This window comes from Drosophila willistoni (assembly GCF_018902025.1).
Source record: "Drosophila willistoni isolate 14030-0811.24 chromosome XL unlocalized genomic scaffold, UCI_dwil_1.1 Seg141, whole genome shotgun sequence".
In the NCBI taxonomy this organism is placed as follows: domain Eukaryota; kingdom Metazoa; phylum Arthropoda; class Insecta; order Diptera; family Drosophilidae; genus Drosophila; species Drosophila willistoni.
Genome location: NW_025814052.1, coordinates 10,990,947 through 11,017,354, shown reverse-complemented (window position 1 = coordinate 11,017,354; position 26,408 = coordinate 10,990,947). Strand labels below are relative to the sequence as shown.

The 26,408-nt window shown below is 37.5% G+C and overlaps 5 protein-coding genes across 14 annotated transcripts in view; 2 read left to right on the top strand and 3 right to left on the bottom strand.

Moving 5' to 3' along the window:
- The first annotated feature begins 1,859 nt into the window (after positions 1-1,859).
- Positions 1,860-3,990, top strand: LOC6641200 (zinc finger protein with KRAB and SCAN domains 7). Its single transcript, XM_002064077.4, has one exon. The coding sequence runs from the start codon at positions 2,164-2,166 to the stop codon at positions 3,355-3,357; it is 1,194 nt and encodes a 397-aa protein (XP_002064113.1). The 5' UTR covers positions 1,860-2,163; the 3' UTR covers positions 3,358-3,990.
- Positions 3,991-4,075: 85 nt separating this feature from the next.
- On the bottom strand, positions 4,076-5,047 carry LOC6641174 (NADH dehydrogenase [ubiquinone] 1 alpha subcomplex subunit 13). Of its 2 annotated transcripts, none has more exons than XM_015178607.3 (3): positions 4,936-5,047; positions 4,543-4,878; positions 4,076-4,468 (listed from the first exon to the last, which is right to left on the bottom strand). In XM_015178607.3, exons 2-3 carry the CDS (start codon positions 4,867-4,869, stop codon positions 4,331-4,333), a joined length of 465 nt encoding a protein of 154 aa, XP_015034093.1. In that variant the 5' UTR covers positions 4,870-4,878; positions 4,936-5,047; the 3' UTR covers positions 4,076-4,330. The 2 variants fall into 2 exon arrangements, with proteins under 2 accessions (XP_015034093.1, XP_002064112.1); XM_002064076.4 differs by having other exon boundaries at positions 4,543-4,875.
- A 953-nt stretch (positions 5,048-6,000) lies between these two features.
- Positions 6,001-9,196, top strand: LOC6641173 (late secretory pathway protein AVL9 homolog). The gene is made up of 4 exons (XM_002064075.4): positions 6,001-7,127; positions 7,206-7,607; positions 7,675-7,855; positions 7,927-9,196. The coding sequence occupies exons 1-4, from the start codon at positions 6,122-6,124 to the stop codon at positions 8,474-8,476; spliced, it is 2,139 nt and encodes a 712-aa protein (XP_002064111.1). The 5' UTR covers positions 6,001-6,121; the 3' UTR covers positions 8,477-9,196.
- A 127-nt stretch (positions 9,197-9,323) lies between these two features.
- Positions 9,324-11,634, bottom strand: LOC6641232 (restin homolog). Its single transcript, XM_002064074.4, has 3 exons — positions 11,494-11,634; positions 11,363-11,428; positions 9,324-11,292 (listed from the first exon to the last, which is right to left on the bottom strand). The coding sequence occupies exons 1-3, from the start codon at positions 11,574-11,576 to the stop codon at positions 9,426-9,428; spliced, it is 2,016 nt and encodes a 671-aa protein (XP_002064110.1). The 5' UTR covers positions 11,577-11,634; the 3' UTR covers positions 9,324-9,425.
- Positions 11,635-13,062: 1,428 nt separating this feature from the next.
- Positions 13,063-26,408, bottom strand: part of LOC6641456 (solute carrier family 41 member 2) — a 30,938-nt gene continuing 17,592 nt past the window's right edge. For 3 of the 9 annotated variants that reach the window (XM_023175213.2, XM_047011411.1, XM_047011413.1), the window contains 7 exons: positions 16,360-16,751; positions 14,974-15,298; positions 14,755-14,901; positions 14,549-14,696; positions 13,748-13,953; positions 13,528-13,676; positions 13,063-13,455 (listed from right to left, as the gene is read on the bottom strand). In XM_023175213.2, coding sequence (XP_023030981.1) covers positions 13,252-13,455; positions 13,528-13,676; positions 13,748-13,953; positions 14,549-14,696; positions 14,755-14,901; positions 14,974-15,298; positions 16,360-16,751 — 1,571 coding nt within the window. In that variant the 3' untranslated portion in view covers positions 13,063-13,251. Of the gene's footprint in view, positions 13,456-13,527; positions 13,677-13,747; positions 13,954-14,548; positions 14,697-14,754; positions 14,902-14,973; positions 15,299-16,359; positions 16,752-18,437; positions 19,105-26,408 lie in introns of those variants that run through there. The other 6 variants (XM_023175214.2, XM_023175215.2, XM_023175210.2 and 3 more) reach the window with 5 other exon arrangements.

The following is a 26,408-nucleotide window of genomic DNA, read 5'->3' as shown; positions in this document are numbered from 1 at the left end:
TTGTCTCTCACTCTGATCCAATTGCATTTCGATGGGAAATGAAATGAAATGATTTCTAACTTGTTTCTTTTCCATTGAACGTGTGTGAGAAATGCAAAAACTATCCAAAAATATTCTCTTCTTATCAGTCAAGACATACGAATAGGTAGCTATGCTATATATGTATGTATGGGAATTTCAGAACCTTTTGTATCTTTGGAAATACCATTGGAAGAGCTTGTAAGGTTAAATGGTCTAGAAAGATTTCTATTTACTTTTCTCTTATCTATATAATTTCATGATTCATGATCAAAGTGGGTATTACAAATTTCAAGTACTACATAAATTGAAGAAATTTCTTTATCAGTTTCGGTTTGAAACAAAACCGAAACAGTTTCTTAAATAGATTCGGTCCACCTACAATTGTGGCGTAGTTAATGGTTCCAATTATCAGTATATAATCAAATTTATTAAGATCTGATTGCGTAGATATCAAGTATACGTCATTTATACACATACACTAACAAAAGTCAATTGGCAAAGATTAGAAATTATAGAAGTATATTGGCATGAGTCAAGACCCAAGTTGAGAGTAATAAACGAAGTAGCAGAAGCAGCTGCTTTTTGCCTATGACTTCTGGTTTTGTCGTTCATTCTTTTTTGCTTTCTTCTAAATTGGTTCAAGGTCGACGAAACGCTGTAGGTGTGTGTGTGTGTGTGTGCATGTTTTGTCTATTAATTAAGGCAAAATTAAAACAGAAACAGTTGCAATAGTATTTTCTCTTTTTTGTTTTTATTTGCTACTTGCAGGCATTTGGAGTGCAAATAAAAGCTTCTACACACATACATACATAGAAACATATGAACAGTTGCCTACAAATTATGTATAAAAATAGAACGGTAAACATTAACGGTAAAACAGGGTTACTTTCACGATTATTGGTGCACTAGAGAAAACGCCAAAATAACGTTATCCTTGTTCCAAGTAAATGTAAAAATAGCTTGATACTATTGTGTAGGTATCCCTAATTCAATAGTCATCGTTGCAGTATCATGAGCTTTGAGTGAGCAGCGTCCATAAATAAATCGTGTGGGTAGAATTGCCCAAATGACGCCCACAACTTTGTTGGGCTGTGTAAATGCATTTTAACGAGCTGGGGCAAATTTTCTTTAATGGCTTGACAATACAATACATTTCAATTCACTTCATTCGCATTCGCAGCCACCCAAAAATTGCTTGGCGACGTGACAAAAATGTTATAGACCCAACAGCCCACAGCGGTCTTTCAGATATCGAAACAAAGGCAGATCAACAAATATAAAACAAAAAAAAAAAAAAAAGAGTTACATGACAAGGAGCGACTTTGGAATACCCTAGAATATTATTCTAAATTGCTTAAATATAAAATGAAACCATCACAGAAAATATTATAGAATCGTATTAATGCATTATTTTATTTAAACATTAGCCGTAGTCCTTGTAGTTTAGCTGACAAAACGATTAAAAGTACATTCGCTACTGCCTATAGCACATTAATGGGTATAGGGTATAAAATGTTGAACTTCGATTCGGTTAAGTTAAGAAAGTTCAATAACACACACAAGCCTTTTTCATTAAATCATGCATATACAAAATTTGATATAAAGTAATTTCAAATTAAACCGCCAATAGTCAACGTAATGCGATAAATCTGAACGTATTGTTATCGGTTTATCGATTGCAGAGTTACATCACTACCAACAAAGTTTGAGAGCGTCACCGTCGAGTGCGAGACAGTTTGAGAAGGTTTGAGAGCGCCACCGTTGAGTGCGAGAGAGTTTGAGAACGTTTGAGAGCGCATTCGTGAGTACAACTCGAACATGCTGCAACAGCATTGCCACTATTTGTCAAAAAAAAAAAATCGTGGGCCATAGCCGTGGGAAAAAGTACCAAATCTCGCAAAAAAAGTGTTGACTATTGCCAGCGAAAAGATACGGCGCGCGAAAAGACAACCCAAATTTACAAACAAATTGCATTTTGTAACCAATTGCGGGGATAAGCAATTGCCAACAATACCGAAGCCGTCAAAGTACCCAGGGGACGGCGACACGCCAAAGTCAAACGCCACGCCAACTGTGAGTAGAAAAGAATAGGGCGGATTGGAGATTTGATCGATTCTGAAGGAAAGTCTTGGAGTTGTGGTCATGAACGCAAAGCGCATCAAATACACAACTCTATCCAGTCCCGTGGATGGCGTGGTCAAGGAGGAGATTGTCCCTGTGATCATTCAGCATGATGCCGAAGATGTCGATGGCTCTGGGGGCGAGACACGATATACGTATGCCTATACAACTGCCGAAGATGATGATGACCCAGAGGCGACTGCAGTCTCGCTGGCCAATGCCCAGGAGGTGATAATCGACGAGAATGGTCATGCTGTGACGCTGCAGCAGCTGGTCGAAAATAGCACTGTCGAAGAGGTGGAGACCATTGAGCAGGGCGACGGCACTCATACCATTCTACATATCGTTCCCAATTTGAGCGTTCAGGACCATCAGGGCGATTTGGAGGAGGTGGACGAGGATGATCAGCTGGAAGAACTAGACCATGAGCACGAGGAGGGTGATGAGATTGAGGATGATATTGTCACCGTTGAGCAGGAGGAACTCGGCGAAGAGGACAACGATGACGACGTAATTGAGGGCGTAGAAGAGGGCGAAGATGACATGAGTCCACTGGTTTTCGATGGTACCATTGATCAGCACGATGACTCGAATCTACCATCCGATGGGAATTCCCGCAACAAGACATTTTATTGCCCAAATTGTGGCAATTGCTACAGTGCCGCAGGCTCACTTAAGTTGCACATGCGCGCCTGCCTCCGTCAACGCAATGAGGTGTCCGCCGAGGAGCGTAAATGCAAGGTTTGCGGCAAAGTCTTCAATTCGGTGGCTTATCTCAAAGAGCACATGATGCGTCACACGGGCGAGCAGCCGTTCCGTTGTACTCGTTGCTATCGCAAATTCGTCGATGAGGGCAAATTCAAGGCGCACATGGACGCCCACAAGCATCAGGATAAACTGGAGGCTGAGGCCGTCGCTCTGGCTGCCCAGCATGGCGGCAAGAAGGTCGTTGTGAAAGAGTTCAATTGCTCATTCTGTGCCCAGAACTTTACCGTGGTCTTCGATGTCGGACAGGTGAAGCGCCGCTATGCCTGCGACTTGTGTCGCGACAAATACTCCAATGCCGAGGCATTGCGCCAGCACAAACAGCAAATGGAGGAGAAGCGCGAATTCAGCTGCGATCGATGTGGACGGAAATTCGTCTTTGAGGGCTTCCTGCAACGCCACTTGCCCAACTGTGATGGCAGTATTAAGCGTCGTCGGGATATGAAGTAGGCAAGGTTTCAGCAACGTCATGGCAGGGCAAGGCAAAAGGATAAAATTATTAGGCCCGTAGATGTGGATAAGGAGGACCTGGATTTGGATGATGTATTGCCCCCTCTGCCTTACGTTGTTATCAAACGGGAATGGGACGAGCAGCAGCAGACACAGGAGCACCACCCAGACGAGGAAGAGGTGGAGTTAGAATAAACAAAAAACAAAAAAAAAGCAGAGTTTAGAGTAGACGAATATAAATCATCTACTTGTATTCACTGTGAGCCCATACATACCTACCATACAAATGGTTTTTGGGTGCAGTCTATACTTATAAATATTTACTTTCCAAAATTTTTCAATAATTATTTTTTTTAACCCTCAAACATGTTTTGTTAACAATTTAAAATGAAAGCGACCGAGATAGACGGATTGGATGGAATTTGATGGTCAATGTATAGCTTACATTTAAATAGAAATAACATTTTAATTATAAATATATACAAAAAAAAAAAAAAAACAAAAACAAAATCGCTATATCGCTAATATATATTTATATATATATTATATATGTATGTAACACCCCGCCCCCCAGCCCATCAACCCATTTCAACTATCGCAATGAATAAACTCGATGTTGTTATCCCAAAAGCAGAAACAAAATCTTTTCTAAATTGTTTGGAATCCTCTGAACGGGGCATGTGCACATCATGTCTGACATATTCCATTTGAATCTTGGTAATTTTAAACGGCGCTTAGAGTTTATTTTCCTCGACAGGTGCATTTAAGAAATTCCGTTTACAAAAAACAAAAATAAACACAAATTCTTTTTTTTTTATCGATGTCGACCAATTTTGCGATATAATTGAGTCTAATATTTACCCCTTACGTCGCCACTTCAGGCATATTCTATAGACAACAGAAAAAATTAAAGAAAAGTTCACAATGTGCATTTAGCTAAGGGCAGAGAAAGAAGATATCATTTCTAGTCCACCTATGACCATAGCTTAAGATGAGCACGTTTGGCATATGATTTCCAATCGCTATGGGCATAGAACTCCTTGAAAATGGGTGTAACTAGTGTATCATCGGGCAGAGTCTTGTAGACGGGTTCACCATACCAAGTACCCACCTGTAGTAGGAAAAGAGAACACGGTACAATTAACAATTTCACGGAAATCGATGACAGAGTAAATGTATCCTTACCTCCCAGCCGGGCACATTTTTCATGAGCTCAGCCTCTTCATCACGATTGCGACGCAACTGACGCAGGAATTCACGATCCCGTTCAGCTATCAAAATGGGAAAGATAACATTTTGGGCCGAACGCATCTCAATCTCATCCCGCTTAACCTTCTTGGCTGTCAGATAATAGATGCCCAGACCAACAGCGGTCACCGCCACATAGGTACCGATCATGGTGAATCCACTGAAGTAGCTCTTGGGCGGCACACGTAAAAATGGAATCTTCTTGTAGCCACCGGGCGGAGGCATATCCTGCTTAGGGGGCACATGTGGCACGGCCGTGGCCATGGTTAACTGCTGGAAATGTTGTAGGATAGGTAAGCTCACTATATCAGTTACTTTCCAATGACTTACGCTTTGTTTAGGTTGCAAAAGGACCCCACAAAATGAAAATTGGCCAGTTAAAAAAGATTCACTTTTTGCATAACAGACCAGGGCTGGTGAAAATAATTAATTTTGTGTAGGGCTGCCGTGTTGATTTTCAATTGTTATCGATGTTTAACGAGCACAAATGTATCGACATTTAAGCCGTCCAACACATTTTGAATAAAAAAAATTAATTTCTCTTGCTATGCATCGTTTATTTTCCAGAAATAGCCTACTTAAAATGAAATACAATAATTTACGAATTTAAATTATTTGTAAGTGTAGGCGCTTAAATTTTTAAACTGCTGAATTTACATATATACATACATATGTAAATACATACGACATTTGTCAATGCTGGCCGAGAAAAGTAAAAAATTTGCAAGTCTTGCAAAGTTAAAAGGAAAGTAGCAGTGGCGCATGCATTTTATTATTTTCATTTAAATTATATTATTTTTAATACAACTTGGCAGTGCTAAGTTTCCATGGCTCCGGCAACTGGTTCCGGTTCCGGAGCTCGCGCCAGCCTTATCAATAAATTTGTACACAAAAAGGCACTTAAACTTTTGGGGCTTTTTCTCAAAAACCGCTCGGTAGATTTTGATACAACTTTTATGAGACACTCGTGAAATATCTCCAATCGAACAAGCTTTCGTGCATTGCTTGATGCTGGCTCTGAACCGAGATGTTCGAGCTGATATACGAATGTAATTTTTTGTACTATTTTTGTATGGAGCGAAATCATAGGTCGCTCCACTGAAAAGCAATTTTCTTAAAAACTGCTCAGTAGATTTTGATATAGTTTTCTGGAGACATTCTTCAATATGTGACATATCGTGCATTGCTTGACCCTGAATGGAGCTATGCTCCAAAATATCGCTAACTCAAACACGTCGCTAACTTTACGGACATATTAAAAATTGCAAAAAAGTTAACAGAGGGTTAACAGAGGACCGTCGCTAACTTGAACTTAACATCGTCGCTATCTTTACGGACATAACAACAACAACCATAACAGCAGTCATTCGCATTGCAAAAAAAAAAAAAAATTTGTGAAAAACTAAGATATTACTAAAATTCAATAAAAAGGGCGAATAGGAAAATAACTCCAGCAAAGGAAACGAGCGCATCCATCTCTCTGTCTGCCTGTCTGTCTCCTGGTCCTACTGCCATCATGGCCAGCGGCGAGCCGGAGAACAAGCCACCCATTCTACACATTCTAGTTGTGGGATTCCACCATAAACTTGGATGCCAAGTAGAATTCTCACATCCACCGCTAATAGCTGGCTCCACCGGACGCCAGGAGTGCCCATCCGGTTGGAAATATTTGCCCACTCTGGCTCTGCCCGATGGATCGCACAATTTCGTCGACGATACGGTCTTCTTCAACTTGCCCAGTCTCTTTGAGCCGGCGGCCAGTGTCTATGGTGTATCCTGTTATCGTCAGATACCAGTGGAGCGACTAAAAATCCGCACGGCCGACATGACCCGCAGCACGGTGCAGAAAAGTGTATGCATATTAGCCCGCCTGCCCATCTATGGTTATATTGAAGTGAAACTATCCCTGATAGCGGATGCCTTCTTCGACCAGGGTGACTTCAGTTGCACGGAACTGTTGATCAAGGCCTATCAACAGTTGAATGCTTGCCTCCTGGACGATGAGTCGCATCGCCCGCTGCGACATTTCCATGTTGGACTGTCGCTGCGTGAAATTGTTCTTCACTGGAGGCACAAGACCTTGATGCTATTCAAGCTGCTGCTCCTACAGCGGCGGGTGGTGTGCTTTGCCTCCCCCGTGCGGGGCATGTGTGTCCTCATCTTGGGTATCGCCTCGCTAATTCCTCGATTGCTGGAGAAGGGATTTCAGGAGGTTGCCTGTGTCCGAACATCGCGTCCGCTTTCCCCCATGCCAGATTTCACAGCCTCTCTGCAAGCCGAAGCGGAAGCAGAGGCTGAATGCGAGGCGGAACAGATAAGTGTGTCGGCAATTGAGGTAATTGAAACAGAGACAATCGATGGTGCAGACTTGGATACTCTAGTCTCGACGGCTGCCTCGGCTGGATCATCACAGTCCACACCCAATTCGCAGACGCAGGAATTGAATTTTGGCTTAACCCAGGGTCGAAGCAGTGCAAGCAGTGCATCCCTGACACGAGAAGCTAGTGTCGATACATTGGCCTGTAAGTGCAATATCTAAATTGCTATCTTTCTCATTTCATCTCTCTCTTTCTCTTTCTCTCTGCAATCTCTTATTTTAGCAAATTTGATCGCATTGTGCTCGGTTAATCCGGATGAGTATCGGGCACCGGTTAGCATATTTGCCAGTGGTAATCTCTGCCTACCGTATCTTTCGCTACCTTATATGGATTTACTAAGTGATCCCATGGTCCTCTCCTATATAATTGGCACCTCCAATGTCCTGTTTCAACAGAAACGACAATTGGCCGATGTTTTGGTTGACATTGAGGCAGCTAATCTCGATGTCCATGATGCTGAGCTGCGTCGCCAATTGGTACTGAGCACCGAGGATTTACGTTTCATGGACTATATATTGAAACATGTGCAAACACCCAAAGAGGATGCCGAGGGCAGTGAGCAATGGATACGTGAGCAATTCCAGGGATATATTTTAGCTCTGCTTCGTACAGCTGTGGCGCCAGGTGAGTAGAACATGATCGAAGCGATTCCAAGTGGTAATGGCCCTTCCTCTCCCACCGATTGCTGCAGATGCCACACCAAAGGATAATGATTACTATAACGCACACTTTATGAATGCGTTCAAGAGGACGCAATGCTATCAGGAATGGTATGATGTCAGACCAGATGCAGAATTCTTTGATGTCCTGCCGGCGGGACATCCATTTGCTGGCACCTTATCGGTGGCTGACATGAAACTTAAACTAGCTCAGTAAGAAAGAAACGATCAACTGACCACATAAGTGTGCTCCAATCTAATCATTTGTACAACTTTCGATACAGAACCATGCAGAATAGTGAGAGTGGACGGAAAATCAATCAGGCAGTCAATAATACAAGTCGAGCCGTTGGCGGTGCCATTTCCCAGGCCAAAGGAGCGTTTAGCAGTTGGTGGTCATCGATTACTACAGCACCAGCAGCAGCAGCATCAGCTACTGTGTCAGCGACAGCCACTAGCTCATCATCCGCCGACACAGATGCGGCCAATCAAAGCAGCAGTGAGACTAGCGAAGCAGCCGAAGCTGCCGCTGGTGTCCAAGAGATGACAGTTACATTCCAGAATCACAAGGATATTGAGGACTTGGATGTAGCCGGTGTGAGCATACATCTAAGCTCCAGCTCCGGCAATCTAGATGAGGCTCATGAGTCCCGAAGCCTGGGTCAGGTGGGCCAACAAACGGGCATTGTGGAAATTGGCAGAGAAGCGGAACTTTTAGACAAGTCCCAGACACAGCAGCAATCCCATACAGTACGCAGTAGTACGGGTTGTGGGGGAGATGCGGCGGCCCCCTCATCAGTCGATCGTACAAATGGTGATGTATTTATTGTCTAGAACCACACAAGATTCCTGCAATCTTGATGCATTGTAAAAAAAAAAAAAAAAAAAAACAAACGCGAATGCCAAAACTCAGCTCCATACTTAATTAGGTATATATTTATTACACACACACGCACAAACATTCAGGAAAATTTCTTGAATTTACTTTCTCTTTTTTTTTTTCGTAATTAAATGTATGTGTTAAATGTCTCCTTGTCCTTGTCCCAGTTTCCATTTAATGTATATGTGTAAAGCTAAAAGTAACTTGTTCCAAGTGCAATTTATAATCCAAACACACGCAAAGTATCTATTATTATTATTACACGCCACAAATTGATATTGAAAATATATACATATTTATACATATGTATGTGTATATGCAGGGTATTTAATCTATTTGCAACTAATCCACAAGATATAATCAAAATACAATGACAAAACAAAACAACCAAAAATTCCCAATTACTCACTTCGATTCAAACGAAGATTTGCTACTCTTGCTTGATTCTTGCATTATATACCTACAAGTATTTGTCCGATCAGAAGCCTACATTCTTCCTCATGATCTCAATAACTCTTCGATCTCGTAAGCTAATGATTTTCTCCGACTTTCGGAGGAAGATCCCCCCCCCCCATCGAGGTGGCAGCAAGATCGAAACGTTGGAATCCTTTATAGGATTCCATGCAAGGGTATGCAAATAGGGAAGAAAATAAAATATCTATATATATATATATATATGTTCTTGCCGAAAATGAATTACAAAACAAACATGATTTTTTTATATTTTTTAAGAGGGGAGAGGAACGGGGAAAGAGATGCAATAAAAGAAATAAGAATTTCAATTTCATAATATTAGTTTATAATTCATTTTTGTGAGATAAAAATTCATAAAATTCCTCTAAAGTATAAGATAAATAACATTAACAAATCATGACCCAAAGGTGGAGTGGAGTGGAGTGTCTCCTATTCCAATAGACTTGAACGTAGGCGATCCAATGATGGCAATTGTCCATTTTCTAGATCCTGCTGGGACTGCTCAATGAGCGTTTTAGTTTGAGAAATTGCCAAATCGATTGTATCGAGAGATTTTTCGGCCGAATCCAATTGCTTTTCGTATGCATCGCAGAAATCCTGTCGAGCCTTAATCCTGGTCGACTGATAAATCTCAGCGGTCTCTAAATATTGCAAGTTCATTTCCTTCTTGGCCTCTAGGGATTGCGTAGCATTGTCCTTAGCCAGGGTTAGCTCTCCGATGCGGGAAGTCAGCTCATATTTCTGTTCTGCAAGCGTTTGTTCCTGCTGTTCGGTTATGCCACGCTGGTTGCGATATTCATGGACCAGTTGGGCTAATTGTTGTTCCTGGGCTTTCAGATCAGACACCAGTTTGGACATCTCGGTTTCCAGTTCCATAGTTTTCAGGCTATAATCATGCTTCTGGCGTTCCAGCTGCTGAATCTGTTGCTGATGACTTGAGATACGTTTGCCCAGTTGATGGGCCAGCTGGGTAAGCTGACGACGTCGTTCGGGCAAATCGTCGCTTTGTGGTTTGAGCGACAGCGACAACTCCAGATGATCTTCCTGAGGCTGGAGCTGCTCCTGGGCTATTTGGCGCACATCGAAGTTAAACAGCTCGACCTTATCGAGAAGGTTCTTCTTGGAACGTGCCAACATTACCTGCTGGTTAAGGGCACGCTCGTTGCCTTCGATGATGCTACGTTTATGAGCTTCGTTCACATTCTGCCGATCGGTGAAGTGGACCTGCAGCTCATTCAATTGGCGGGCTGTGAATTTCTGTTGCGTCACCACTTCCTGAAGGCGCTTCAGTTCATCGGTTAGAGTTTGGATATTCTGATTTCGTTGTTCGCATGTGGCAATCATCGCCATCGCTGACTCTTTACACTCTTTGGCATTCTCCCAATTGGCTTTAATCAGATTTTCCAGTTGGATCTGCTCTTGCTGCAGTTTATCCCATTGCTGGAGTCTCTTATTGTCCAATGCCTTATCCATATCCTGTTCCACTTGCTGCAATTTATCGACCAAGCTTACGATTTCATTCTCGAGGGCAGCACCATCGCTTATCTGCTGTCCACACTTTCTCGCGATCACAGCGTCCCTAACATTTGACTTTAGTTCTTCCTCCTTCTCCATCAGCCTCTGGTCCCATGCACGAAAGCAGTCCGCACCATGGGCAAACAGTATCGCGTTCAGATCCTCATTCAAAAGAAAAGCAGCGCGAGTCTGATTCGTATGGGTGGTATGAGTGGTCGACATGGTCGAATCGCTGGCCATGCTAATCTGTTCGGCCGTCTCCATGAATGGAAATTCGTCCTCCTCTATTTCACCTGGGGGTGGATGGGCCAGATCCATTAGGAAGTCCAACATTACAATGATTTGGCCAAAGGAATGTTGTGTCGTTGGCGTCATTAAGCTAGACTTATTTATCTGGTGTGGATATTTCAATTTTGTCAGGGCACTCATTATGTTCTCCGCTGCCATATTATTGACCGAACTGACTGTGACCCGGTTACGCCAGATGTTATGGAAAAAGAAATTGACAATGCCGATGAACTGCTTCATTGTCATTTGACGTAGGCAGCCGCTGCGCTGGAAGAAATCATTGGCCACACCTGGAATGGGCTGGTCGGAATGCACGGCATCCAGATACTCCACAATTGCCTGTGTCCTTTCTGCCACCCATTTCTTGTCTAAATGATGTGGACCCGTTCGCTCCACGGAGGAGCCAAGCCGTCGATTGGGCGTACTGCCATACATTTGGGTGGCACGATCACGTTCCAGACACAAGGGTTGGGCCAAACGGGATGCCGACGACCTTTACATATCAAGAACTTAGATTTTTGAGATATACATTCGATGAAATGGGGGACATAATGATTAGTTACCTTTTGTTTGTAGGTGGCGCTGCTTTTCCCGACATGGGAGTAGCAGCAGACATTCGAATCTGCGATCTATTAAGAAATATTAAATGTCAGCAAATAGTTTGTTAAATTATTCATAGCAAATAAAGGAATACCTGGTCGGCCGCCTGGTACCGCCCACACTGACATCGTTACGGGATTCCTCTCGAAATTCCGTGGTTCTTCTTGGCATGTACATGGCGGCAATTTTTGTTTTTAATTTTGCACCAATTTTCAATTTGACCGCATCAACATGAAGTTGGCTGCGTTTGACAATGACAGACCATATCGATTACTATCGATACATATATATATATCACGCTCCACAAAATATCGATAACTTATCGATCTGCGTTAATTTGAAATAGAATGCACATTCCACAAACTGCTTTTTTATACCTATTCATTGACACTTTTGCTTTTCTTGTTCTTGAGTTTTCAACTGAGTTTTTAATTAGTCCACAGCCAAACTAAATAATATGTCATGTAAATTATTCTACAATTAAAAATAAAGTCAAATCGATTGGTTTTTTTTTTTCCTATTTTGTGTTTCTATGGTTTATTGTTTTTCTCATGTATTTATTTTGCTTCTTTTATAAGTTACACATAAATTTATAATTATTGTTTATTAAGTTTTACAATTAATTATCGATCACATTTCCTTTTAGAACGTTTTTTCATCTTCGTCTTACTCTCTCATCGTACATACAATATATAATCATTAGAATTTTTCCCTGTTCGCTTTCCTGCCATTGAACAAAATTAAAAAAAAAAACAAAAAACAATACAAAAAACGCAAATAATAAACAGGTTAAACAAAAACAAATTCTAGATCATTATCGAAAATTAGGTTTATACATACAGATAGAGCTAAACAAAATTGGAACTTAAAAATCTATACATACATATCATCTATACACAATTTGAATTAATAAATACATTTTATACAATCATTATTTTGCTTCATAATTAAAAAAAAAAAATGTTTTTTTCTCTTTTTGTTTGTTTTTTTTTTTTTTGTGTGTATGTGTGTGTAAGGGGGGAAGGCAATGTTTTTTTTTTTTTTGGGTTTTTGGATATATAAAACAAGATTTGTAAAAATCAAATCCATTTCAGATCCGCTAATGTCTACGATAAGGAATTAGGTGGTGGGAACGGGGGTCAATGCAATACATTGACTCCCTAAGGAAAGCATACAAAATGAAATACATAAATTAACAATACAAAATACATACACATATGCATACATACAATATGCATAAGTTAATGAAAATTAACATTTCTCATCATCTGCTCAATATCTTTTTGCCGTCATCAATTTTTTTTCTCTCTTATTATGTGTGATTGAATGTGTTTTGTTTTTTTTTTGTATATAATATTGTCCTAAAAGCCTTAAAAAATTAATTTATGCAGCATGTTGAGTGAGTGTGTGTATGTGTGTGTGTGTCTGAGCGTGTTGGGATGTGTGTGTGTGTGCAGCAAATGAAAAGCCAAAGTTAAATACAAACACAAATATATAAATTAATCATTCTATGGAAATTAATAATATTTATGAAACTTTTTCTTGTTTTTGCAATAGAATTTTTTTAACAATTATTTTGTAGTTTTAAATTTAAGTTTGCTTTTTCGCTTTGCTTCCAATTTAATTATTAATATTTTTATTTTTAGGTACTTGAAATTGTGTATGTGTGTGTGTGTGTGTGGCTGCATTTTAAATTTGCATTTGTTTTGTCTTTTCATTTAGTTGCTAACTAAGGGACAATAATGAAAATCCAAAAAAAAAAGTTTATAGACCAAAAAGTGGCTATATCTTTTTCTAGGCTATATGGATTGGTTTTCTCTCTGTGTGTATGTGTGTGTGTGTGTGTGTTTGTTTAGTTGGGGGCATTTAATGTTTCTAAACCGGCACCGTATTGTTTATTCACAGACATGGTAAATAGCCAGGCCAAGGCAAGTAAACTGCTGCCCAATAGATCACCCAATGCAGTTAAATATGGAATAGACGAATTATCCGGATCGATTTTCCATTTCCACATGGCATGCACGATAATGTGAGCAATATAAAGCAACAGCATTACCTAAAAAAAAAAAACAAAACCGAATTCAATTAAGATATGTGTAAAAGTATTTTTTTTATATTCAACACGAACCTGTATTAAACTGGCCGTCAGATAGGCGAGCACAAATACCCATGATATCGTCGATGTGTTCATATTTATATAGTCAGCGACAAAAATGAATAGCACATTGCCAGGTATGGACATGGCAATGAGTATCCTTGCCGTTTTAGCATAGGGCACTAAAAGAAATGAACAGCATATCAGTTAATATATATAAGAGTTTTTCACAGTCCAATTTTTTGCTACTAACCACCCTTGAAAAGTGCCCGCCAGGGCCATTCCCAGATCTTTGTATGCGGTGGTATAATGCCAATAATTGAGCTCTGATGCAGCATAGTTGATATTTTGCTGGCCTGCACCGATACCAGATTGCCGCCAATGCCATTAATGATCGGTTGAAAGACCACGAAACCATTGAACACCTCAACAGCAGCATCGAGCACAAGACCACCCAAACTGCAAAAAAAAATAGAAGGGAATTCCAATATTTCATTCAAATTCTGACACAAGATCATTTACAAATTATTTTTAATATTCGCAAACTAATCCTCTTCTAATTATATAGCTATTTTTATTCAATATTCAATCAATATTAGAGACGACCGAACTTCACGAACGACTTGTCCAATTAACAAAGAGTCAAAATATTGTGTGTAGCCAAATTTAGCAATGGCCAATGATTTGGCACAAAAACAATTGTCATCATCATCAAACAAACAAACAAACAAACGAGATATCTAAATATATACGTATGTATTATTTATATATATTTACTTGTATGTTTGTGTCGTTTTAGCAAAAAACAGAAGAAAAAAAAGTACTTATCATGGCCCCAATTTACAAAAGAAATAAAAATAAAAAAAAACACTTAGAAAAACATACAAGTGGTCACACATACGTAAGTAGCAACAGCAATAGACATCGACCCGGACTTTCAAGAAATAATTGAAAATAGATAGAGATAGAACGCCATAGAACGAAACTCTAGAAACTCTACAAAATGCCCTCTCATCCTGAATCCACAAAATATGCTTTGATATTTACGACTTACCCGCTTATGCAGAGGGCAGAGAGTACGGGCACCCAGCCGCTCTTTAATACGGGACGAGTAAACTCATTCTTCAGGACAATGACCACCCACATGGGCAATAGGACCAAATAGCAGGTAACCACAATAAATGTTATCCAAAGATGCGTTTCTGCAAAATAAAATTCACTTTAAAATATGACAAAAATATTATAAATAGATGCCCTTACCGATATGCTCGTAGAGCAGCGAGGCAATAAATGACAGCAAACTAATTGATACCACATCACCAATGGAGGCAGCCAATGGAGTGGCCAAATTATCAGGATTCAGACGATACTTTTGCGAGAATAGAATCACAGCAACCAGCACAAAGTCTAAACGGAAAGAAAGTACATTTACTGGTCACACATTTGGGAGATGGAGATGTAGAAGTAGAAGAAGCTTACCTAGCACAAAACATGATGAGGTGGCCGTAAACATCGCTGAGGCGGTCAACAGCATGACATTGCGAAAATAGAAATTTCCTGTCATCGCAGCGCCAACACTAACCGCAAACATGGCCACCAGGAATGAGGCGACTGTCGCCTGCACTTGCACCAAGGCAATATTGCCCACTATCATTCGTGTCACATCCTTGCGCGATGTCATATTACCCAAATTGACCTGAGTCGAGAGTCGTGAGGCCAGACACATATCCAAATTGCCCTTCAATCCAAGTAAGGCTGGCACCAAAATGAACAATTCGCTCACGTTCTTGAACACATACCATTTCTAATAGAAACGAAACAGAACAAAGAGAGATAGAAAGAATATAATACTTATAAGCATATATCTTTTGATTTATGGCCAACTCCCGACCAGTGTCAGATGTGCAGGTTTTGGCCGCTTAGCGTCAGTTTAGCCCAGAATTCTCTTGGCCATTAATTAGCGGGCCCATAAATATACATATTTCTTAATATTTAAACACTTTTATTTCATTCATTTCATATTCAATGTAAATTTTAGTTAAAATATTTTGCATCTCCTCTCTTCTCTCCACCTCTACTTCTTACCTCTTACCGCAAAAATCTATTTGGCCATTAGGCAGCCAACAGTTTAGATTGTCCAAATATTGACTCAAGTTTCTATTCTTGGATTCTTAACATATCTGTCTGAAAATTAATATAATATCAATAATCTCACTCACTCCCTCACTCAAACGCTAAATGAGGCGTAAAAAGGCTTTTGATTTGAGGCTGTTAGAATTGAAAGAAAGAACCATTAAACACAACTGCAAGAAATTTTGTCGAAAAAGAAAGGAACTTTCAATTGAGGCTTATTTATAAGTATTATATAGTTCGAACTATTTCATCAACATCTTTCAACATTTGTTGGTGACAATTTTCCCATTTGAAAAGTTCTTCAAATCAATGCTCTCACCTAGTTCTCGTCTATCTACAAAGCCAATGATACTTAAATTAATCTTCCTAATATTGGTCTTAATATATAGCTTGTGTGAAGCCAAATTAATTCGGTTTTAAAAAGAGTTAACTGATTTTAAAAAATTCATCTCAAAATATATTAAAATTTGTTAACTATATGACTAAAGCATATTATCTTCTTTACTTATGTCTAAACATTTCTAATGACAAATGCGAATTATAACATGTCTATTTAACGTTCCATTAAAGTTAATGCTTTTGTTTAATTGCTTAAAAAATAATTAAACAAGTTTCTAAGACTAAAAATGTTTGATTTCTAAAACAAATTTAGAAAGGAAGAAGCAAAAGTCTGTATGAGCTCAGCTTGATAGAAATTCATCACTTAGATTAAAGTTAATCGCTTCGACTTACCTCGACACGACCAAGAACAATGCCAGCTCCTATTGTACCGATGCCGGCCAAAAAGAATGGTATAGATACTTGTAGGAGAATCGTTGTCCATTTCTCTTGTTTGATGCCGCCGGGTCGATTGAGGGCCAATTTCTCTTCGGAACTGCCATTGATGCCAGCAATGCTGGAGGCATCTGTGCCCAAGATTTGAGAACCATTGCCGCCAGGACCACTGCCGCCTCCTCCACCGCCGCCGCCGCCGCTGCCACCACCAACTCCGCCACCGCCGCCGCCACCACTTGCCGCACCAGGATCGGGTTCGGAGGATGCTATGGACGTCGTGATGATTGAGCTTAGTGAACCAGTTGTTGAATGTGGCGGTAAGCCGGACAATTTTTCATTGTCTGTGTGGTCTAAGTGTATGTGTGTGTGTGTGTGGGTGTAGGTGTGTGAGATACAAAGGTGATGCATAGGGGAAAGGAGAAACAAACAAAAGGCAAATGGCTGGTTAGTATTAGAGTTAGATATGTACACACAGGTACATAGATAGATATATACAAGACACAAAGGAGCAGCACAGTTAACATCAAGATCAACACATTCATGAATCAAGCAAGGGACTAAGGCTAAATTTAGCTTGTATTATTCAATTAGCAAGCCAATTCATTAGCAACACTATAAATTATGATTTTTTGTTTTTGCTGGTGTTTCTGCGTTTTTTTTTTTTTTTGACAGCAATTAAGACACGCTATTCGTCTCTCTGTGCTCGGTAAACGAGTTTTTCGTTTTTCTTTTTTCTGTTTTCTGTTTTCTGTTCTCCGTGTGTGTTTCAATTAATAAACCATAAGCAAATTCGCCAGATACAGAAACAGAAACAAATACAGAGACCGAATCTGAATCTTTAAGGTATATTATAATATAATTCAACAGCAACAAAGAGTGAAAAAAGGCATGCAAGTAATTAATATGAGTAGTAACATTTTATCATACATCATCAAAGAGTCAAACATGCTTAAAGCTTTTGCAATTGTTTATCTCGTATAAAACTGTTTAGAATGGCTTATAAAAAAAAAAAAAAAACTAAACAAAATAAAGAACGTCATTAAAAAACTGTCTACGAACTGTTTGCTCTTTATGACAAAAAGAAATTCTAAAAACTAAAGGTGGCAAATTAGACAGCTGAATAATAATTGGGTCTATCTGTAGTATATATGACCAGAATAAGAGTAGGAATAAGATAAATACATACATAGATATAAATAAAGAAATAATGAGAGAAAGTAGAAGGGGGAGAGACAAAGAGAGAGACAACAACTCATTTCACACAAATCAAAACAAATTACGGATACGATACGATCCTTGATACGATTGGAGTACACAACAGTTCAGTCTAGTCCTCTCACTCTCTGTCTGTATATAGACTATATATGTATGTATGTCTCTTTTTTGTCATGATCCTCAATACAGTGGACTCTCGGTTAACAAACGTCCCTTCTTTTATAGGACGAAAAAACGTGGAAACCTTAATTACATACATGTAAAATTTCTGTCTGTGCTTTACCAATGTAAAAAGGGGAAATCCCCGTATTATAGTGCTGTCCAGTGTGACCGTTTTTGTCTTTTTTGTTTTGTGTTGAAAGTTATCCTTGATGAACAATCGGATAAAGTTGTCTATATAATACATAGGATATCAAAGGCGTATGTAGGGATGGATATATAATGACAATTTGCCCCTTAAATTATGTTTAACTTTTGTCAATATGCATAATTTCAGGACATTTCAAAAGTTTGTTTGTACATTGCATACTTTAGGGGAAAACTTTCCCATACCACTTTGATTGTACATATGTATGTATGTATTAATAATATCATCCTTATTAGGATCGGACACCGAAAACCTTGTCTTTGTCATGCCCCAAAAGTATGCTATAGTCATTAAACTGTTTTGCTGTGATTCACCAGGAACGAGAAAGAGGATTTTGTTCCATGATACGTGTGTGTGTGTGTGTCTCTGTGTGTTTGGGTGTGTCTTTCTCCGCATGGTTTGTAGTGTGTTTGGGTGTGGAATTAATTTTTTTTTTTTTGTGGGACGCACTCACCGTCGTTTCCATTGTAAATTGTGAATAGTTTGTATTTATCATCCGCAGCGACATCTAAGGGTGTTGTTGTTGTCAATGTGGACATTTGTTGTTGGTATATTGGTGGTGTTGAGTATAATGACGGTGATGGTGATGCATTTGTATTTGTATTTTTGTTATTTGTATTATTATCATTATTATTATTATAATTATTATTACTATTATTATTATTATTATTATTATTGTTATTGTACATGTTTATTGTTGTCGATGGCGGGGAGGAATGTGTTGCTGTTGTCGATCCTGATCCAGCTGTTGTTGTTGTTGTTGTTGTTGGTTCGCCATCGGCAGCATTGGGATCCAATTGCGGATTTGTATAGCCTGAGAGTCGTCGCACATTGAGCGGCGAGAGGTTATTCGTCGTTGTCGTTGTTGATCTTTGTCGCAGTTTCAGCTCATTTGGTTTTGGTGTGGATGTTGTTGTGGATGGTATTGGTATTGGTATTGTTGTGGATGGTATGTTCTGGTTGTGTTGCTCTGTCTGATGTTCGTTTGGTAGCGACATGTTTGCATCTGTCCGGTTTCAATAATGTCGTGTAGAAGGTGCCTAAAGCGTGCCTAGCCCCAAAAACAAAAACCAACAAGAAACGAGGTGATTTTTGGGTGGATTTTTGTGTGTGTTTTTTTACACTTAACTAAAATTGTATTTAACTAATGGAATTCTCTCTGTTGTGTGTATGTGTGTGTGTGTGTGTGTGTGTGTAGTGTAGTGTAGTGAATTTTTCTTTATTTGCTTTAAAGCAAAACAAAACAAGTGCAGCAATAATTTATAATATATATATATAATTATTTATATATTCTTTTTCTTTATGGATTTTGCATAGTTTTTGGTTTTTTTTTCTGTTTTGTTTTTTTTTTTTTTTTAGCTAAACAAAAATTCTATAATTTGAAATATCACACGATTGATTGGTTTTTGTTTTTCTTTAATAAATTAATAAATTAATGAAAAGTGATTGAGGTTTTTGCAATTTTTCTGTTGTTTGTTTTTTGTTGTTGTGTGTTTTAAGTGTCATAGAAGAATTTATGAGAAATTGGGATAAAAATTGAAGAAGAAAAATTCCAAAATGCCGTTTGGTTTACATTTTTGAATGCAAGTGTTTTTTGTTTAGGGTCTTCTCTTTCGTCGTCTTATGGGAATTTGTTTTTGTTTTTCTTTTTTTTTTTTGTATATTTTTGTGAGCAATATTCTTTGGTTATGGTAATTTTCTGTCCAGATCCAGTCGTGTGAGTCGTTTAATCCGTTCCTTGGGTATCTCTATTTTTTATTTTTGATGATGGGAATTATGAAAGGATTAGGAGGAAGTGGTGGTTTTTGGTAATGGTGAAGGGGTAGAAGAGGTAGAAGAAGACGAGGAGGACTGAGCTTTAGTCACCGGACCGTTGATATGGCTGCAATGCAACAATTTACTTAATTTACTTATCGTTTTTTGCTTTACAGAGTTGAAGAAAATCAATGGAAATCAAACGAAACGCAAAATAGCTACATTGCCAAGTAAAGTAACTCTAATAAAGAAACTAAAAAATTTACATTACAAAAATGTAAAAGTAAACCCAACATCGATTCCAGTCAGTAGTTCAAGCGAAAGATTCTTTCTGTGACAAATTACGCCAATTGTCAAATTGAAGAAGTCTTCATAGCAACTGCCTAAACAATCTGCCACGAGCCATCATCTTCGTCATCGTCAACATCATCATCATCATCATCAGCCGGCAGCAGCACCACCAAAACGGCACCACCGGGCGTCATCTCTCACACATGCCAGAGTAGGACCAGTTTTATTTCTTTTTCAATCTTGTTTTTTGTTTTTCTTTTTATAATTATTATTTGTGCCCCACGCATTTTGTGTATTAATGAAAACATTTGACAGTTAATAACCAGTTTTATTTGAAAATCTATTGAAAATGTGTGCTAAACCTGCAGCTGCGAAGCGTTTTTTTTTTTTACTTTTTTTACTTTTCAAGTTTATGGACTTTTTTTTTTTGTTTTCGACAACCGATAAGCACATATTTTTTTTGTTTTCAGGAAAGAAGAAAAAAAAAAAAAAAACAAAATGTGATTAAGCCCGTTAGCCTGTTGGCAATTGCCTCAGACCTGCCCCCATAGCTGCCCCCTTGGACGTGTTGCCAGAAAGAATGTTGGTCGTTTGGTTGGTTGGTTAAGCTAGTTGAACAGTTGACTGGCCAAATCCATGCCCATGATTGTAAATCGTAAGTTCAGTCAACGATCCACTTAAGACCATCATCGAGAAGGGTTCGACAATAACAACAACTTAACTTATCAGCCAAAGAGAGTGTGTGAGTAGACACAGTTATGAAGTTAGTAAAACAAAAAGCCCCAGGGACTTGAACAAACTCAATTTCAAATCAAAGTCACACGGCCACGCGCCAATTTTAGTTCCAGAGGGGATTATGAGTATAGTAGGAGAGATTTCGGGTTCGTGTTCATATTCACTTGCCATAAATTCATTCATTCATGTCAAAGCTTTAAGTTATTCTTGGTTATTCCGGGTTCTTTTTGTACCTTTTTTTCACCTCTAATCTTATCTCTTTTCCGAAACTTATTAATGTCCAGACAAATTCAACGAATTAGCAGTCAACACTAAGTTAACCAACTTTTGAGAATATGATTTGTATCAATATGTAAACAATTGGTAATAATAAACACAACATTTCATTATCATTATCGTAAATATAACACACACACACACACACATCATTATTATTTTTTTTTTTCAATTAATCATCATTGTTTCCTCAAAACGTAGCGACGACAACAACAAACAACGTAGCGAAATGTTTATAATTTACCTACTTAAAATGAAATACAACAGCAAATAAACAACATATAAAACATCTTCAATCAATGTCAAATTTGTATGCATAGATATCGATCGAATGCCAATAGAATATCGATAGATAGAACTCATTGTATATTGTAGATTGCCAAAGACATGACAAATTGTTATTAGATTGCAAAACTAATAAATCTTACAGTTGTTAGATTTTAAGATCGATAGTTAGAGATCTTACAAATCGATAGATTCTATGAAAGATGGATCTCACGATCGATCTCATGATAGATAGCAATATATTTTATAAGCAACATAACTCATAATTGTTAGATTAAGATTTCATTATAGAAATATCACATAATACAAAGATCTTTTGATTCATAGATAAATGTCAAGATCGATAGATCTTACATTAGCCAACTTAGGCTGAACAAAAGTTAATCCCTTTTGCAATAAACTGAATTTGAAATAGCCAACCAAAGTGTCACATGTGTTTCTCATCTGCCTTGGGGGGTAAAGTTAGGTTTAACGACAAAAAGAGGTATTAGATGAAATTTCCTGTAGGTTAGATAATCCAGGAAGCCCCTGCAAAAAGCCTTTTCAACAACCAAGACCAAAATGGAGGCGTCGTTTAGTATAGATGTAACACCTTTTCATAGAGGCAACTTGTGGAATTTGTTGTATTGTTATCAAGCTTTTGATTTGTTTTGAGATTCACCTTTACTACTATTAAGACATTATTATTATTTAACAAGCTGTAAGAGGGGTGTATAATTAATATTTTATCAAGCTACAGCAATCAAATTAATGAATTATATATAACACAAAATTGTCAACAACAATGGACAATCTCCCCACCCCCCTCTCTCGGTATTCCCACCGAAAGGAGAATACTCTAGAGGGCTCCTATACACAGCCTCGGAAACAGAATTGCACATTGTATACTTTGGATTGATAAGATTACAATAGAATTTCATGTGAGGGAGTAATTTTCTCTTTCCTTTTCTTTTTGTGAATAGAAAACCTATTAACAAAATCCATTGCACATTGCAAAATTTGCTCAAGTTCAAAGTCAAGTTGTGTGAATTTCGTCATACAAATTACTTTTCATTTCTAATGACAAATCGAGCTAAGCTAAATGCAAAACTAAAACGAATTTCGTTTTTTTTTTTTATCTCTTTTCTTTTTTTGTTTTTGCTTTTCAATTTCAATTTTTTTTTTTTTCGTATGCGGAACTTTACTCTGATGACTATACACAAATTGTAATTATTGTCGGAAAGCGCGGCAAACTAGCCAGACCCAACGAACCAACCGACCAGCTGGTCAGACGAACAGCCACCCAGCCAGCCAACCGACCAGCCAGCTAGCTAGCCAGACCCAACCGACCAGCCAGCTAGCCAGCCAGTTAGCCAGCAATCAGACACTTCGTGGGGCATATAAATGCACCTTGATTAGGGGGCAAAACCACACACAGAAATGCCGCCCGCTCTAACCATGGGCGTCTCGCATCCGCACTCAGTGCAGAGGTTGAGTTGAGTTGGGTTAAGTTGAGGGTGGCAATGGAGGCGATAAAACAATCAATAACAACAAAATAAACCTATCAATGGCAAAAATGATCAACAAATATTCGTTTGTATCCACATATTTAGAGAAACGATATATATAATCCATTATTTTAGTTCTGTTCTTTTGGGTTCGATCCTTAGTTCCTTTTCGTGGTAATTTCCTAAAGATTGATCGCCGTAACCCCTTTTTTTTTTTTGGGTGGCCAATTAAAGTGTGTTTGGGTGTTTATTTCTAGGTGGGCAATTGAGAGGCAATTTGTTGTTTTATGACATTTTCTTTGGCTTATCGGTAGAAAATAAAAAAACAGTAACTAATCGATTTTTGATACTTATTATTATATGATTTTATTTGGCTTCTTCTTGCTTTTTGTGCTCAAATACCAAGAAACAAAAAAAAAAAACGAAATTGAGCTGGTTTTTTTTTTTATTTCCATGAATTTTATTTCGACTTGGTGACAATTTGTCTGCCAAATTCCAGTTCTCTGCTGATTGTATGGAAATTTTGCACAGGGTCGTCAAGTTGTCGAATAATAAACCAAAAAAAAAAACAACAAACAAAAGTAACACAGATAGTCTGTGCTTTATGATCGGGTAGAATTAAGAGTTACCGCCGCCCGCCCCTTAAGGTATGCTAAAAGAAATGGAATTGTGTCTAGCCAAATCGCATATTCTAAAAATAATTAAATGATTGCTTTTTACTTTATTACCGACTCTCGAAATATAGCTTTGACTTTAATCTCTATTGTATTAAAGTCATTAATCTAGATCAAGGTAAGTTCTAAAAGTGTGGCAGATAGAATTAGTTTTTATCATGGCGCCAGGTTACCAATTAGAAACCAAGCCAACAAGAAGAAAGAACACAAATTTAAGAACTATATATACTTTTTTTACAATTCTTCCATAAAGTTTTTAATCTGTCCCGGAGTTTTTATGCTTTTACGGGTTTTTCACAAAACCACAAATAATACAAATGACAAAAATATGTATGTTTATGCTTTTTTTTTTTAGAGAGATATGAGACGCGTGTTAAGAACACTTGTAAATGTAGGATTTTTTGAATAGAACTCAATCTATTCGCACTTAGATATAGACATATGTTTAAACGACACATAAATATTTCAATTGGTGTCTAAAGAATGAAATTTTTTGTTTATGTCCTTAAACATTTAGTTTAAGCTTAATATGATGCGATGGTTTGTTCTATTTAGAGGAAAAAGAGATGGTGGTAAGGCAATGTGAAAGGTTTTGCAGTTGTTTAAAGAGATGTATTACCGATTCTTTTAATTATTCTACAGATCAAGCTATAAATCTAAAGTACCTATGTATATATTTATGTGAGAATCATGTAGTAGTAGTAAGTGTCTGTTTAGGTTGTTAAATACTTTCGAGTGTCAGCTTAATGGGGCACAACATTTTAATCCCAGCAGAATGCGCGTTAATTTGTAAAACGTGCGCTAAATGTGCAAGCTTCAACTAAGCTAATTTCTATTTATTGTGATTAAGTCTCGGCAATGTTCAGGCATATACAATACGCTCTCTCTATGTATGTATGTATGTGTGTATATATCTATGTAGATAACATAAGCTCGTTTATTTAAATAGTATTCCCAGAGATTTGCCATTCGAAATAAACTAGCTTCTTGGTTTCAATTAAAAAATCCAAAAACCAAATTGTTTTGCGTTATTTACATTGCATAAATAAAGCACCCTGTATACCCTTCTATCTAAAGAGTCTACCAGAGTATTTGAGCTTCGTTGTGATTCGTTTTAAAAACGTGTGACCCACATGTCGGCTACGTAATGTCAATTGGCTTGTCTCGTGTTGAATCATAGATATGCAAATCTATGGAAAGCATTCACGTGAAACTCACAGCTTCCTCTCTCTCTCTCTCCCCCACTGTCTCACTCTCTATCCCCTATAACTCACCCATTTAATTAAATCATAAACATTTGCATTTAATGTAAACGAACTTAAAGATCAAATTTCAAATTGACATTAATTAAATGCCAATCAATAAAACAAATTTACCTAGCATATTTATTTCTTAGTTTGCCTAACAGAAACTAAAAAAAAAAAAAAAACACACAAATCTATTCCCCACTGAATTATTATTGTATAAATCTTTAATTTCGGCAACATTTTTGTTGTTGATGACGCAGCTTTACTTATAAATTTGATTTAATGAATGGACACAATATCGTTTTGTAAGTCCAAAAACTGGAACTTTTGCTTAAAATGTCGTTCAACTTCACATGGCACACACACACACACACACACACGCACAGAAATAAAACCAAACAAAAATTAATATTGGTTATATTTATATACATATGCAAATTGATATTAAACGTGTATATAGACAGAATACTAGGAAAAAGCATAAAACAAAAGTCTTTGAACCAAGTGGAAATTCATTTTCCATTTTCAAAAACTTTTAAGGATTTTCTTTACATAAATCCTTGAACAAATGAAAATATTCATTAAGATTTGTTGATTAATTAGTTTTAAATTGAATTGAAATATATAATTTTGAAAAACCTGCTGAATACACCCAGAAAAGAAATACTCTATGAGTTGTCTATATAGAGTATACATATATGTACATATGTTTTAGTATTTGGTGATCTAAGTTAATTTATATACATGGTAAACGATGTAAGAGAACTTGGCTTACCTAAAACGTCACAAATAAAGTGCTTAATACAAATAACAATCAAAGACAAAAACTATCATCGGAAATTCCACATACGTTTTCAATCGATAAGAAATTAAACAAGGAATGACATCATTTCTTCCCACAAAAATGCTGTATCATCGAGATTGTTATCTCAGTTAGAGTTATTCATTGACAATAGCCAATTCTCAATTAAATTGGCTTTAATCCCTGTCAAACCTTTGCCGAAAACTAAATAAAGCTTGAGGAGAATATTCAAAGAAAATATACTTTCTTTTTTCTTTCCAAGATAAATGATTTCATTTCAGTTAATGAATAATTTTTTAACACTTTATGACTTATGGGAGATTTTGATTTGCAATTAATATATGACATGTTTATTGAGTTTTTTTATTTTTATTAGCTAGTACACTAAGGATTAGCAATACATTTTTAATGAATATGTTTGGGAAAAATTTGCATTTAAAAAAATCTACAAATTTTTCTAATTCTTACCGAACGTTTCCCCCTTTTTCCTATGCTCTAATAACAATTGCAATTATTAAATCTTTATAGTGATTTATTTATTTTTTTTTTGTTGTTCTCTTTTCTAATAACATTATACAATGTAATTAACAATTGGCTTTACCTGGTCTAAAAGCTAATTAATACATATGAAAAGTAAATTGCAAATTCCATTACACTTCGAATTTCCCCCCTCCCCCCCCAATACCACTAAATATCAATGAAAAAAATAGTTTAATTACTTATTATGCATTTAGAGCAGTTTAAAAAAAAAAGCGTATAGGAAACGAAATGTTAGTTTTCCTTTCTCTCCCCAATGGAGATATCGCCTTGAATCTGAAACCTTTAAGGCTAAGACCTCTTAAAGTGGCAATCCGCATTCATATATATATGAGA